We start from the raw sequence: 13,520 nt of genomic DNA on the forward strand, positions 1-13,520 counted from the left end.
GAGTGCAATGATGGTGCCAACTTGGGCCAGTGAAGCAATGTCCTCCACAACTAGACTGAAGAACAAAAGGACAGCAACTTGTCTGTTCCCTTTCCTCCGATTCCCCAGCACAGTTTTCCTCCCCCAATTCCCCAATAATATCTTAAAAAAAAAAAAAAGCCAGGGATGACCTTAGTCATGTATTTAGTATCACCTTTTCACCCTTTTTAAGGAGAAACTATGATGAAGTTTGCTAAAGTTTCCTTATGAGAAGTTCAGAAGGGATTATAGAGCTGCCCTAGGCTATAAATACTTCCTCAATATTGGGCACCATTGAGAAGCAAGTGTTACATTGAATGTTGAAAAACTGTGCACCTAAATCTGGTTCCATCACTTTCTCGCTGTGTTACTTTGGGAAAGTCATTTAATGTTGTAGTTCTCTCATTAGTAAGATTGAAATAATAATACCTAGCTCATAGGACCATTTTTCTACTTGTTCATTCAGTCAGTAGATATTTGATGAATATCTACTATATACCAGATGTTTTTTACATTTATTTTTAAATTACAGTTGACATACAGTGTTGTATTAGTTTCAGGTGTACAGCACAGTGATTATATACCTTATGAAGTGATCACCCCATAAGTCTAGTACCCACCTGGCACCATACGTAGTTATTACAATATTATGGACTGTACTCCCTAATTCCTCCTTTACATCCCTGTGATTGTTTTGTTACTACCAATTTGTACTTCTTAATCCCTTTTCCTTTGTCACCCATCCCCCCAACCCCCTCCCATCTGGCAACCATCAGTTTGTTTCATGTATCTGTGAGCCTTAACATGTTAAGTCATGTGTCCATCACAACACAAAACTCATAATATGCTATACATCTGTTCTATGTAATTTTTTCCACAAAGGCAATACATTATTTCTACAATGTCTGTATTCTCAACTAGGATGTAAGCTTCATAAAGATAGAAATCTGCCTTTCTTGATCCTTTCTGCATTTCCAGGGCTTATCAAAACATCTGGCAGGGTGTTATGCTGAGTGAAATAAGACTGAGAAAGACAAATACCATCTGATTTCACTTATAAATATGTGGAATCTAAAAAACAAAATAAGTGAACGAACAAAACAAATTTTGTGAACTTTCCAGTTTTACTTCTGTTGTTGATTTCTATGTACATCCTATTGTGGAGATGATACTTTGTATGATATCTATTTTTTAAAATCCATTGAGCCTTAATATGTGTCCTAACATATGGTCAATCCTGGACAATGTCCCATTTGCACTTGAGAAAAACGTGTGTGCTGTTGTTGGATAGAGTGTTTTCTTTATATGTCTGTTAGATCTAGTTGGCTTGTTGCGTTAAGTCCTATTTCCTTACTTATCCTCAGTCTGGTGGTTCTGTCCATTATTGAGAGTGGGGTATTGAGGTCTCCAACTATTACTGTAGAGCCATCTATTTCTCCCTTCAATTCTGTCAGTTTTTGGTTCATATGTTTTGTTGGCCTGTTATTAGGTACATAAATGTTTATAATTATATCTTCTTGCTGTGTTAAACCTTTATATTAATGTATATCTTTTCTGTCTCTTGTAACCTTTTTTGAATTAAAATCTATTTTGTCTATTGGTATAGCCACTCCTCCTCACTTTTGGTTACTATTTGCATGGAATATGTTTTTCAGTCCTTTCATTTTCAATCTCTTTGTTGCGTCTTTGGATCTAAAGTGAGTCTCTTGCAGACAGTATATAGTTGGATCATGTGTTTTTTGGTTATTTTTTAAAGATTTTTTTTATTGGGGAATTAGGGGATGGGAACAGTGCTGGGGAATTGGGAAAGGGGAACAGACAAGTTGCTGTCGTTTTGTTCTTCAGTCTAGTTGTGGAGGATGTTGCTTCACTGGGCCAAGTTGGCACCATCATTGCGCTCTTCCCGGGCGAGGCAGATCAGTCGCCGGCTTCTGGACGGCCACTCACACTGGCTGCTGGCCGCTCACACTGGCTGCTGGCTACATATGGTAGCCCATGGCAACCCACTGCCACAGGGACTGCAGTCCACGCCGTCGCCGATGACTCATGGCAGCCCAGCTCCAGGTTGAGCTGTTGTTCAGCATCTTAGCTGTGGAGGGCAGTGTCACTGGCCCTCATATGTGGGATCCGAACCGGGGCCCTCTGGCGTCCCAAGCCAGCTCTTAACCATCGCGCCACTCGGCCGGCCCTGGATCATGTGTTTTTATCCATTTTGCCAATCTCTGTCTTTAAGGAGATTTTACTCCATTTACAGTTAAAGTCATTACTGATAAACCTGAACTATTTCTGTTATTTTGCTATTTCTTTTCTATATACCTTATAGCTTTTTTGTTCCTCATTCCCTTCATTTTTGTCTGCTTTTGTGTTTATTTGAATTTTTGGTAGTGAAATGTTTAAATTCCTTCCTCATTTCTTTTTGTGTATATTCTATAGCTATTTTTGTGTGTGTGTGGTTACATTGGAAATGACATTTAACATCCTAAAGTTACACTCCTCTAATTTGAGTTTATACCAGCTTAAGTTCAATAACCCACAAAAACTTTGCTCCCTTACAGCTCCATCCCCACCCCTTTCAGTTGTTGATGTCACAAAATTACATCTTTATACATCATGTGCCCCCAAACGCAAATTAATCTTTTAAATTCATTAGTCTCTTAATTATGTAGGAAATGTGGAGTTACAAACCAAAGTTACAATAATGCTAACTTTTAGACTAATTTTTTTAGACTAATAATTTTTATATTAGTCTCTTAAATCATGTAGAAAACGAACAATGGAGCTGCAGATTGTTGTTACAATACTAGCTTTTATAATAGCCCATGTATTTACCTTTCTCGGCATCTTTATTTTTACACTCAGTTTTCAGTGACTGCCTAGTGTCCTCGCTTCACCCTCCAGGACGCCCCTGGACATCTCCTGTAGGGCAGGTCTACTGGTAATGAAGTTCCTCAGCTTTTGTTTATCTTGGAATGTCTTCATTTCTCCCTCACTTTGGAAGGACAGTTTTGCTGGATATAAGATTCTTGGTTGACAGATTTTTTTTTTCTTTTAGCACTTTTCATATATGGGCCCATTGCCTTTTGGCCGTCGAAGTATCTGATGAGACGTCGGCTGATAATCTTACTGGGGACCCCTTGTATGTGACAAGTTGCTTCTCTCTTGCTGCTTTCAAGAGTCTCTCTTTGTCCTTGGCTTTCAACAGTTTGATTATAACGTGTCTTGGTGTGGGCCTTTTTAGTTCATGTTACTTGGAGATCTTTGAGCTTCTTGAATGTTTATATTCATATCTTTCATCAAATTTGGGAAGATTTTAGTCATTATTCCTTCAAATATTCTTTCTGCCCCTTCCTTTCTTATCCTGCTGGGACTTTCACATGTATGTTAGTCTGCCTGATGGTGTCCAGCAGGTCACGTTTCATCAATCTTTTTTCTTTCCATTTCTCAGCGTTGATCATTTCCATCGTCCTTTCCTCATGTTCGCTGATTCTTCTTCCCGCTCAAATCTGCCTTTGAATCTCCGCAGTGAATTTTTCATGTGAGTTACTATACTTTTTCAGCTCCCGATTTTTTTGGTTTCTTTTGAGGTTTCCTGTCTCTTTATTCATATTTCAATTTTGTTCATACTTTGCTTTCTTGACTTTCTCCCCATCTTCTTTTAGTTCCTTGAGAATCTTTAAGATGATTGTTTTAAAGTTTTGTCTAGAAGATCTGCCATCAGGTGTTTTTCAGGGACAGCTTCTGTTGATGTATTTTTTTCATTTGAATGGGCTGTATTTTCCTGTCTTTGTAGCATTTTTTGTTGTTGTTGTTAAAAACTGGACATTTGGATCTAATAATGTGGTATCTGTGGAAATTAGATCCTCCTCCTTTCCAGGGTTTGCTGGGGTTTTTTGTTATTGTTTTCTTTGGTTGTTGCAGGTGGTCTCTGTGCCAAGGATCAGCCTGAGGAATAACTTAAGGCCTTCTCAGGTCTTTCTGAGCCCATGCCTTTCCCTGGGCATGTGTGGTCGCTTTCTAATTTCCCCTTTATATGCGGTTGCTTTCGAATGTCCTATTCTTTAGTGTCTGGCTCCGAAGATGGGAAAAAGTGAAAAATCATTGGGGGTGAAAAAGGGCACAGGCCCTTTAAATCCCCTGGCAGCCTGTTCAGCTGGAAGGGGTGGGGCTTGCAACAAGGGGGAGGGGCAACAACAGTGGCTCCCTACCTGTTTGTCTGCACCTGTTATTAGAAGCAGCAATCACCCATCAGCTGCAGAGCCCTGGCATTTGGAGGACGAGGCCCTCTTTGCCCACCTGGGCTCCTGCAAGCGGCATGGAGGCTGCTCCAGGAACCGTGCACAGCTGCCTGCCCCGTGGCTGGCAGGGGCGGCGGTAAGCTGCTGCCTTTTGTGGACTCTGCAGCTGGAGCCGACTCCACAGGGATGAAGGCCAAGAGGCTGTGCCTCTTCTTTTTAAGGCTGGTCCACAGGATTACTGATAGACTTACATGTTTTGTGTTTGAGCCTGGAGCTCTGGAACTGTGGGTCCCAGCGACAGGCTCTCCCAGGGGATGTCAGCCCACTTGCTGACTGCCTGCGTCATGTCTGTGGGAGCAAGCTGGGGTCCTGGGACAGGCCTTGTTTTTGGACAGCAGTGGTCTGTGTGCTTCTGTAGCTAAGAACTGTCACTGACGGGACAGAGCAGTAGCCGGATGAGTCAGTGCATCTCGCCAGCATAAGGACAGCAAGGGCTGAGAACCCAGGGGCTCGCGAGTCTGGGTCCTGGTGTTCTCACACTGCTGGGGGGAGCACACATCGGGCAGCCCTTTGGGGGTCACCCTGCCTCCCAATGGTTTTGCCTGTTTCTCTGGCTCTGGCAGGTTCCCAACAATGAGGGACAAAGCCAGCCCCACATAGGGTGTATATTGTCACCCAGCAAGTCTCCACGTAAGCCAAATTATTTCTAAACTGACATTTGAAAGCTGATTTTTAAGCCAAAAATTAAGGTTGGTGAGTCCTTCCTTTGGAGCCAATGGACCTCACCCCACACTCAGCCACGTGTCCCTGGTTTTCTGTGTCTGTGTTGTGAACAGGGTGGAACAGTCCAGGTCCTGATCTCTGGATCTCCAGTCTTGTTCCCAGACATTTATTGGGCATCCATGTGGTGCTGGGCCCTGTGCCCAGGCCTGGGGTGTGGAGTTGAGAGCGTGTGCCCTTGGGAAGCTCCGTGAGCGGCCCCCGCCAGTCCTGAGCATGTGCTGCCGTTGTTTGCAGAGATGTTTGTTTCTCTTACTGTCTCCATTTGACCAGCAAGGAAGGATGCTTAGAATCAGGTCTAGCCCAAGCTGTCTGGCACCAGAGAGGATGTGAGGGAGCTGTGGTAAATGGAGGCACTGCAGCTGCCCTCCCCCGAGCCTCAGTTTGCCCTTCTGTAGAATGAGAGGTGATGGAAGCCGCCTGGTAGGCCTGGTGGAGGTTGCGTGGTTGGTGTACTGAGGGTGAGTGAGTGAGGTGGAAGAGGTCAAAGCCCCGGACACTGCCATGCCTCCATAGCTGTGGTGCTGGCTGTCACCTTGTCTCGTCCATGGGACCAGGCCCCTGACAGCTGGTAATACTTACAAAAGTGATCAGTTTCCAAAGAAAATGAACAAGTTCAAGGCCAAGAAACAGGCCTGGATTTGTGTTTTTAGGTTCAGTGCCACAGGATTCATCATCAGCCGTGAGAACCCGAGATTCCATCAGGATTTGGTGTCCTTCTTTCTGTTCTTAGTATTTTATGTTAAGGTGGCCGTTGTTGGCTCTCGCCACGTGTCGTTGCTCCAGCTGCAGCCCATAGCTGTGTGGGGGGTTCAGAGGGCCGTGGCTGTGGTCCCCCGGCCCCTGCACCTCCCAGTTCTGGCGCGGAGGGCTGCCTGCTGGGAGGGGGTGTGGGGGTGTTCATGCTGACCCATTGGCCTTCAGAGCAGCACCTCTGCCTCTGTCAGTCCCGAAAGGAAGGTCTGGACTCTTCTCGGGTGAGGTTGTCAGGACCATAAGACAGACAAATGAAAGCACTGACCTGGGTCACCAAGGTGCCCTGTGAAGTCAGAGGAGAGTGAGATATGATCGGTGACAGACTGTAGGTGCCTAAAGCCTTTGGGCAAAAATCCCGGGTTACAGGCTCATCCTTGGTGAGCTGTTCCAGTTGATACTTTGTCACCCCATCTCCAGTTCGTGTTGGACGGTTCCTGCTTGCCAGGGTCTTTTCCTCCCTCTGGCCTCGCTGTCACCACCCATCTTCCTAGAGGTTCTGCTCTTCCCTCTTTCCAGTTCTGTGCTGAAGTCGGATCCAGACCTGCGTCTTCCTCTAGGTTTTTGCTGAGCGCGAAACATGTCATCCTAACTGAAGTGTCCCTTCTTTCCCGTCTGTTCACTTCCAGAGCGACATCCAAGCAAAGTGGGAACGAGGGGACTCAGAAATTCCCTGAGAGGGGGGTGGGATTTCCAGAACATTTGCTGAGGCCCCTGGTCAGAGTGGTGCTGTCACAGGCCGGGCTCATCCCGCGGAGTGGGTGCTCATGGGTGCAGGGGTGTTTGCGTGGGGCGTGTGGACCCAGGGAGCCGAGGGGGCAGCACGGCATGGCAGGCTGCTGTTACAGAGAGCAAGGCGGGGGGATAAGGCCCGTTACCCAGGAGGGAAAAGGCGAGGTGAACGGTGATGCTGTAGGATCCATCTGTGTAAAAACACATGTGTTCTAGATGCTTATGAATGTTCTAGAAAGATAAGCGCCCAAATAGTGAACAGTGGTTGCCTCTGCAGGGTGCAGCTGGGCGGAGGGGCTGGTGGGGAAAAAAGGAAGTTAAGTTTTCATTTTATATGTGCACACGGTTTTGTTTAAAGCAGTTATAGAGAATCATAATTCTGGGTTACCTGAGTGTGGCCTAGCCTCTCATTCCACTGAGGAGTGGTGAGAAGTGCTTGGTGGTGTCCACCCTTTTCACGAGCACGTGCCCAGTGGGCCAGACCCTCCTCCCGGCAAGCTCGGCTGGTCCCTTTTCCGAAGCTGCTTTTCTTTTGTAGGACGGACTGGTTCACCTGCTGTACCTCCCTCAAGCACTGTTTATGTTGGAGCTTTCTTTGAAAAGGGGAAAGCACAAAATTAAGGCCGGTGTAAAGCAAATTGTAATAGTAAGGGTTTTTTTGTTTTTTTGTTTTAAGGAATTGGGATTGGGTATAGTTGTTTCTTAGAGCTGCTGTAACAAAGGACCTTTGTGGCTTAATTAGGGGGCTTCACACAACAGAAATGGAGCCTTTCCCAGTTCTAGGAGCCAGGAGCCCGACATCCCGGCTCTGGGGGAGGCTCCGCTTGGCCTCTTGCAGCCCTTGGTGGCAGCAGCCATCCTTAAGATGCGTCACTCCCGTCTCTGCCTCCGTCTTCACGTGGCTGCTTCTGTCTCTGTCCAGTTCTGTCTTTGCACAGGTGTACTAGGCATTGGATCGGGGTCCATTCCAGTCCAGCATGACTTCATTTTAACTAATTATATCTGTAAAGACCCTGCTTCTAACAAAGTCACACACCCAAGTATCCGAGTTGTGGGACGTGGACATGTATTTGGGGGACTCCCCACTGCAGGGGGTTCCACCCCTCCCATTGAGAAGTGTTTGGAATTGCCGCACTTAGTCACTAATGATGTAAAATCTAAAATTATGATCTTGCTCATGGAAATACATTACGTTTCATAGAACGTTACAGTCTGAAAGCTTCAAAGTTAATTGTGAGCTCAGAAGCGATCTTTGAGGGATGGGGGTCCGGGTTGCGGTTTCTTTTGCTTTATCTCTGAGATAACTTTTAATCAGATGAACTGTTTTTAAATCTTCCACTTAGGAAATTGAGAGACTCGCTGAGCAACTAGAAGAAAAGGAGAGGGAGACCCAGCAGCTGATGAGCCAGCCAGGACTCGAGCGGGAGCGGGAGGTGGCCCTGCTGCGGAGGCGCGTGGCCGAGAAGGAGCGCGCCCGGGCCGCCAGCGACGTTCTGTGCCGCTCTTTGGCCGACGAGACCCATCAGCTGCGGAGGACTCTGGCCGCCACTGCCCACATGTGCCAGCATCTGGCCAAAAGTCTGGATGAACTACAGCGCACACAGGGGGCCACGGGGCAGAGGAGCCCTGAGGTGGGCCGGGGTGCACGCAGGCTTTGGGGAGGGGGCGGGGACTGGGCATCGCCTCCAGGCCTGGGGGAAGGGGGCGGGGCATCGCCTCCAGGCTTCAGGGAGGGGGCGGAGCATCACCTCCAGGCCTTGGGGAGGGGGCGGGGCATCGCCTCCAGGCCTGGGGGGGAGGGGGCGGAGCATCGCCTCCAGGCCGCAGCATCTCGGCACTCACGGAGGTTCCGCGCCCAGAGTTCACTCCTGTTTCCAAGAATGACAGCCAGCTTTTGAGGCAGAGCCCCGTCCATCGGGAGATTTTTCTCCAATGATGGAACATTCCCAAAAGTGTAGGAAAGCCCCACCCAGGCTGTAGGGGGCTGGGCACTTGGGTCTCACGCGCCTCAGCAGAGGACGAGGAGGCAGGGCTGGGGCTGGAGGGGCCGCCCTGAATCAGAACTGTCACACGTGCTTCAGCAGATGAGGAGACTGCCAAGTGAGGCCAGGGCAGCACCTGCCAGTGCCGTGTGTGTGTGTGTGTGTGTGTGTGTGTGTGTGTGTGTGTTGGGGGGGGCTGGCCCGGCCCTGGACCCCTGCAGAGCTGGGGCTGCAGCCTGAAGCTGCCTTTGGGGCACTCATGCCAGCAGCACGGCCTGCCATGACGGGAGACCTGGTCGTCCTCGGTGCTCCAGCTGCCCCCAGTGGAGTGAGGACGTAGAGCCCAGCCAGGCACCATGCAGGGTGGGCTGGGGCACAGTGGGGGGTTCAGCATCAGGAATCCCGTAAGGTAGCGTCATGGGGGCCCCTGGGCGGGGTGTCGGGAGCAGAGGGGTGAGGGGGCGCTCTGCCCTCACGCCCTGTGCAGGCGGCTCCTTTCTGGGTGGTCCTGAGGCTGCACCAGGGCTCGCAGAAACGCAGTGCCGTGTTCTGGGGTGGCCGGCCGTCCAGCTCCTCAGCAGTGGGGTCACTGGAGAGCCCTTCACGGGGAGAGGCTCCACCTGCGAGCCGCCCATCTCAGTTGGGTGGATTCCCCAAAAAGGGAGCCTCAAAAAGACAATCGTGTTTCAGAAACCAACAGAGAAGTGCATTGTGGGAGGAGGCGGATGTTCTCGTCCAACTTTGAGTCACTGTCTTTCCCTCGGGGGATCTGAGTATGGGGCCTGTGGCAGGGGCTGGCGGCAGGTCACCATCTGAGTCAGTGTCACTTCCCAGCCCTGGACTCCGCTGAGTCGCCTGGGGCTTCCCCAGCACAGGCGGGGTGAAGACACGCACTTCCTTTGTTATTCAAGGGGAATTCTCAAAAATGGCGTCATCAGCATCCAGCTGGCTGTGCTGTTAAAACTCACCAACTCCTTCGGGCCTGGGTCTGCTCACCACCACGAGGCGGGGTCTGGGACTCGGCTTCTAGGCGTGATTCCTGCCCCTGCATGAGGCAAGGTCAGGCTGCTGCAGACACAGCCACTGGTTGGCCCTGATTGTCTGCAGCCAGGATGGTGTCGTGGGCGTGGAGAGAGGTGGCCCCTGGCATCTCTGTGGCCCCCGGCCGGAGTGTTCTCGATGTACACTGGAACTAAGCTTCCCGACCTGTGATGGTGCAACTCGGGCAGGGAAGACTGGCCTGGCCCCGTGGGGGTGGGTCTGCAGGATAAGGGCAGCCCTTCCCCTGCCACCGCTGGAGGGTGTCTGCCCTTCTCTGCTTTGCTTATCCGCTGTTGGATGGCTGCCACCTGTGGCACCTGCCACCTGAGAGTCTGGGTCTGGCTTCCTCCCCTCCTGCTGCAAATGACTGTCACGTTTGGTGACCCGGTGTCTTCTCTGTCCCTTTCTTATGCAGCCAGAAGCTACAGGCAGGGACGCCTCTGTCCGGGCTGCTGTCGAGAAGTTACAGGAAGAAAACCGACGGCTAAAGCAGAAGGTGACTCATGTGAGTACCTGCACCGTTCCATTGAGAACTCTCTTCTGCACTGCAGGAGACGGTCGCCTCCGCCCTTAGGCCTCTCTGGCCGACACACACGGTCCCCAGAAGCCTGACCTTTGTGCCTAAAAGGACCTAGCAAACATGTCCGGTCACTCCCCAGCCCCGGCTGATTCACCTGTCAGTAAAGGAGGGCAGGAACACTGCACTGAGTCCTCTTCCATTTGAGACAGTCGCTGTGCACAGCCCACTGTGGGAGAGCCTGCCGGCATCGCACCTATGGAGCCCCCCGGTTCGGGGCCTTGAAAGCAGGTGTCTCGGTGCCTCCTGTGAGCTCTCCCCTCCGTCCCCGCAGGTGGAAGACCTCAACGCCAAGTGGCAGTGCTATGACGCCAGCAGGGACGAGTACGTGAGGGGGCTGCATGCACAGCTGAGGGGGCTGCAGGCCCCCCAGGGGCCCGAGAGGCCGTCCCCTCCCGAGCTGCTGAGGAAGGAGATCTCCCGGCTCAACAGGCAGCTGGAAGAGCGGGTGAACGACTGCGCGGCCACCAGGCTGGAGCTGGCGGCCATGAGGACAGCCCGGGATGCGGCACTGGAGCGGGCGCAGATGTTGGAGCAGCAGGTGTCTGCCACACGGGACACCAGGACGGGGCTTGTGGGGACTTCCTCCTTCATGGAGCGGAGATGGCACGGCCTCGTGATAGCTGAGTGTCTCGTCTCCTTTCAGATTCTCGTGTACAAGGATGACTTCACATCAGAAAGGACTGACCGGGAGCGTGCTCAGAGCAGGATTCAGGAGCTGGAGGAGACGGTGGCATCCCTGCAGCGCCAGGTGTCCCGGAGACAGGTAGGGCCTGAGTGCTCAGCGCCTCCTGAGCACACTTAGCACGTCTTTCGTTTTCATGACCTTCAAGCCCGTCTGTGTCGGCTGGACCCGATGTCCCCACGCCAGGCAGAGCCGCGTGGGGCCCGGTGCTGGAAAGCAAACCTCCCCGTGGTCCTGTGTGCATGTGGAGGCAGCTGGCATGGCGTCATGTGATGGCAGAGGTGGCTGTCCTCAGGGCCTGTCATGTACCAGACAGCATGTCCTGGGCCCCGGGCTCCGTCCTGGAAGCTTCCTTCATACATGTCTGCTCCGTGCTGTGCGGCGGGGAACCCTGGTTACCCTGTTGCACAGATGCAGATGCCGAGGCCCTGGGTGTCCAGTAACAAGACCCCGGGAACCAGTGTGTCTTGCCCTCTGCCCCCAGTCAGTGCGGTCCCTGCAGGAACCTCGGGAACTTGTTTCTTTAGCCGGTGAACGAGTCCGAAACCCCGGGCCCCTTAAAGAACTTCCGTCCTGACAGATTGGATAGCAGTGATGCCCGCCGGGGACTGACGTATGCAGGGGGAACAGGGACTCTGAGCTGACCTGGGAGCTGCCCACCTTGCTCGGCTGCTGGGCCTTGGTGATGGCCTCTGCGTCTCCCTGCAGGAGGGGTGTAGTGGGGTCAGGACACCCTTGGCTAAGTCCACAACAGTGAGCCTGGCACAGGCGGCCGCTCTGACTCATAGGTGAGCGGGTGGGGACAGCGGCTGGGGCCTGTGTCCCCGAGTCCCAGGTTGGCAAGGAGGAGCCGGCCCTGCCCAGCCCGGGCACTTGCAGGCCTCTGTCAGGGACCCTCTGGTGGCCCCGGGCAGGGGCTGTGTGCGCATGTGCGTGTCCCAGGGTTTGGTTCTGCCTGTGGGTTGTCTGGTGGCCATGCATGTGAGGAAGAGTGTGATCTTGGATTGACAGGTCCTTCATAAGCTGTCGCAAGGTCCCATGCAGCTGATCAGTGACTTGGGGCCAGAGGAGTGACCTCCAGCTCCAGGCCTGGTGGGACCGGGCCTAACTGGCCTCTGCGTCCCTTGTAGCTGCAGCCTGCGGCCCCTGGAATGTTAGGAGCACTGGATGACACAGCCAGGGAGAGTGGTGCGGGTACAGGCAACGAGCCGCAGTCCCCGGGGAGCGTCCCGAGTCGGCTGTGGGTGCAGCACCGACCTGCGGGTGCGGCCCCGCACCAGTGGTGTGAGCTTGCAGCCAGGGTGGCTGCCAGACGTCCAGAGCATGTGCCAGGCCACGCGGCCCCCTCTCCACGGAGGCACGCGATGCACAGTGGGGCTGCCTTCTGGGCGGGTCCTGCTTCTCTGCCGCTGGGCTGGGGGTGGGCTCCACTTGGGCCTGTTCCCTCGTGAGCATGGGGCGTCTGTGTGGTCTGCTGCTGTTCTTGGAGCATGTCCCCGTCTGGGCTCTGGGCCACAGGAAGCAGGGCTCGGGGCACGAACCTGAGACCCAGGTTGGCGGTGCCGAGCACAACCCTGTAAATGGACGTTTGCTTTTCCCAGGACTGCCAAGACCCAGGCTCCTGCCGGATTCGCAGCGGGAACAGAAGCCCCAAGTACTTAGAGGCCGATGCTTTGGACTTCACAGTGCCTGCTGGCCAGCGGCCTGGGGCTGGATCCCAGTGGCTGGAAGTCCCTGCAGAGGACGGGCGCCCCGGAGCAGCCCGCAGAGGCCAGGGGGACCTGCAGTGCCCCCACTGCCTGCGGTGTTTCGACGACGAGCAGGGTGAGGAGCTGCTCAGGCACGTGGCCGAGTGCTGCCAGTGAGCTCCTGGCGGCGGGACAGGCTGCGTACTCCCAGCTGCAGCGCTGAGGTCCCCGAGACCGGGCACCCGCAACAGGCTGCCGGGCTCTGACTGTTCGCCTTGGGCCCACTCAAGCCGTGGAACAGACTGGGTCAGAGGGACTGCCAACAGGGAGGAGGCAGGGTTGGGGGCATCTGTGCTCCGAAGGCCCAGCTTTGCTTCTAATGTGGGGTTTGGGTCCCCAAGATGTCAGGCCAATGCCGAAGCCAACGTGACAGCCCTGCCCCAGCCTGCCCCTCGGACGTTGCAGCTTCCTGGCAGAGGGGCCGGTGTCGAGGGTAGAAGTCCCATTTTGGGGACCAGGTTTGTGGAGCTGAGCCTGCAGCGGCTCCTGGCTCCTGGGGGCCCTTCGTGGCCATAGCAGAGCCACACGTCTGCACTGAAATACAGGGCACTGCAGTAGCATTGGTCATACATCAGAAGTTAGCACATTTAGTTCCTAGTCACTGATTTCATAATAAATGTATTTGCTGCCATGACTGCTCTGAGAGTGCATGCTGGGGGCTGGAGTTCGACCTGCTGGAGGGGAGACACTCCTACTGTCTGCCACCTCCCAGGGGACCAAGGGGTTGGCGGGAGTCTGGGTGTACATGCTGTCGCTCTCGCCTGGAACACCCTCTTGCCATTTCCACTTGGGCAACTCCTCAGGTTGTAGTGTAGGTGTCACCTCTGTGACATCCCCATGCACCCCAATTTCTGGGGACCTGACCAGAAGAGGCCCAGTCTGGGGGGTGGGGAGCAGCAGAGCAGAAAGCCCCAGTCTCGCTGACCTAGGGAGCCAGAGGAGTCTGTGGACAGCTGAGCGCTGGGACTC

The 13,520-nt window shown here is 53.0% G+C and overlaps 1 protein-coding gene and 1 long non-coding RNA gene across 2 annotated transcripts in view; one reads left to right on the top strand and one right to left on the bottom strand.

Annotated features, from left to right (window-relative positions):
* The window catches only part of TNIP2 (TNFAIP3 interacting protein 2), a 16,517-nt gene extending 3,332 nt beyond the window's left edge, over window positions 1-13,185 (top strand). Inside the window, exons 2-6 of the mRNA XM_019658102.1 lie at window positions 7,862-8,149; window positions 9,957-10,046; window positions 10,393-10,659; window positions 10,765-10,884; window positions 12,405-13,185. Coding sequence (XP_019513647.1) covers window positions 7,862-8,149; window positions 9,957-10,046; window positions 10,393-10,659; window positions 10,765-10,884; window positions 12,405-12,668 — 1,029 coding nt within the window. The 3' untranslated portion in view covers window positions 12,669-13,185. The remainder of the gene's footprint in view (window positions 1-7,861; window positions 8,150-9,956; window positions 10,047-10,392; window positions 10,660-10,764; window positions 10,885-12,404) is intronic.
* On the bottom strand, window positions 2,805-7,851 carry LOC109390962 (uncharacterized). Its single transcript, XR_002125697.1, has 2 exons — window positions 6,907-7,851; window positions 2,805-6,815 (listed from the first exon to the last, which is right to left on the bottom strand). It is a non-coding gene; the product is annotated as an uncharacterized LOC109390962 (long non-coding RNA).
* Window positions 13,186-13,520: the final 335 nt, after the last annotated feature.

Source organism: Hipposideros armiger, unplaced genomic scaffold (assembly GCF_001890085.2).
Source record: "Hipposideros armiger isolate ML-2016 unplaced genomic scaffold, ASM189008v1 scaffold_282, whole genome shotgun sequence".
NCBI lineage: Eukaryota > Metazoa > Chordata > Mammalia > Chiroptera > Hipposideridae > Hipposideros > Hipposideros armiger.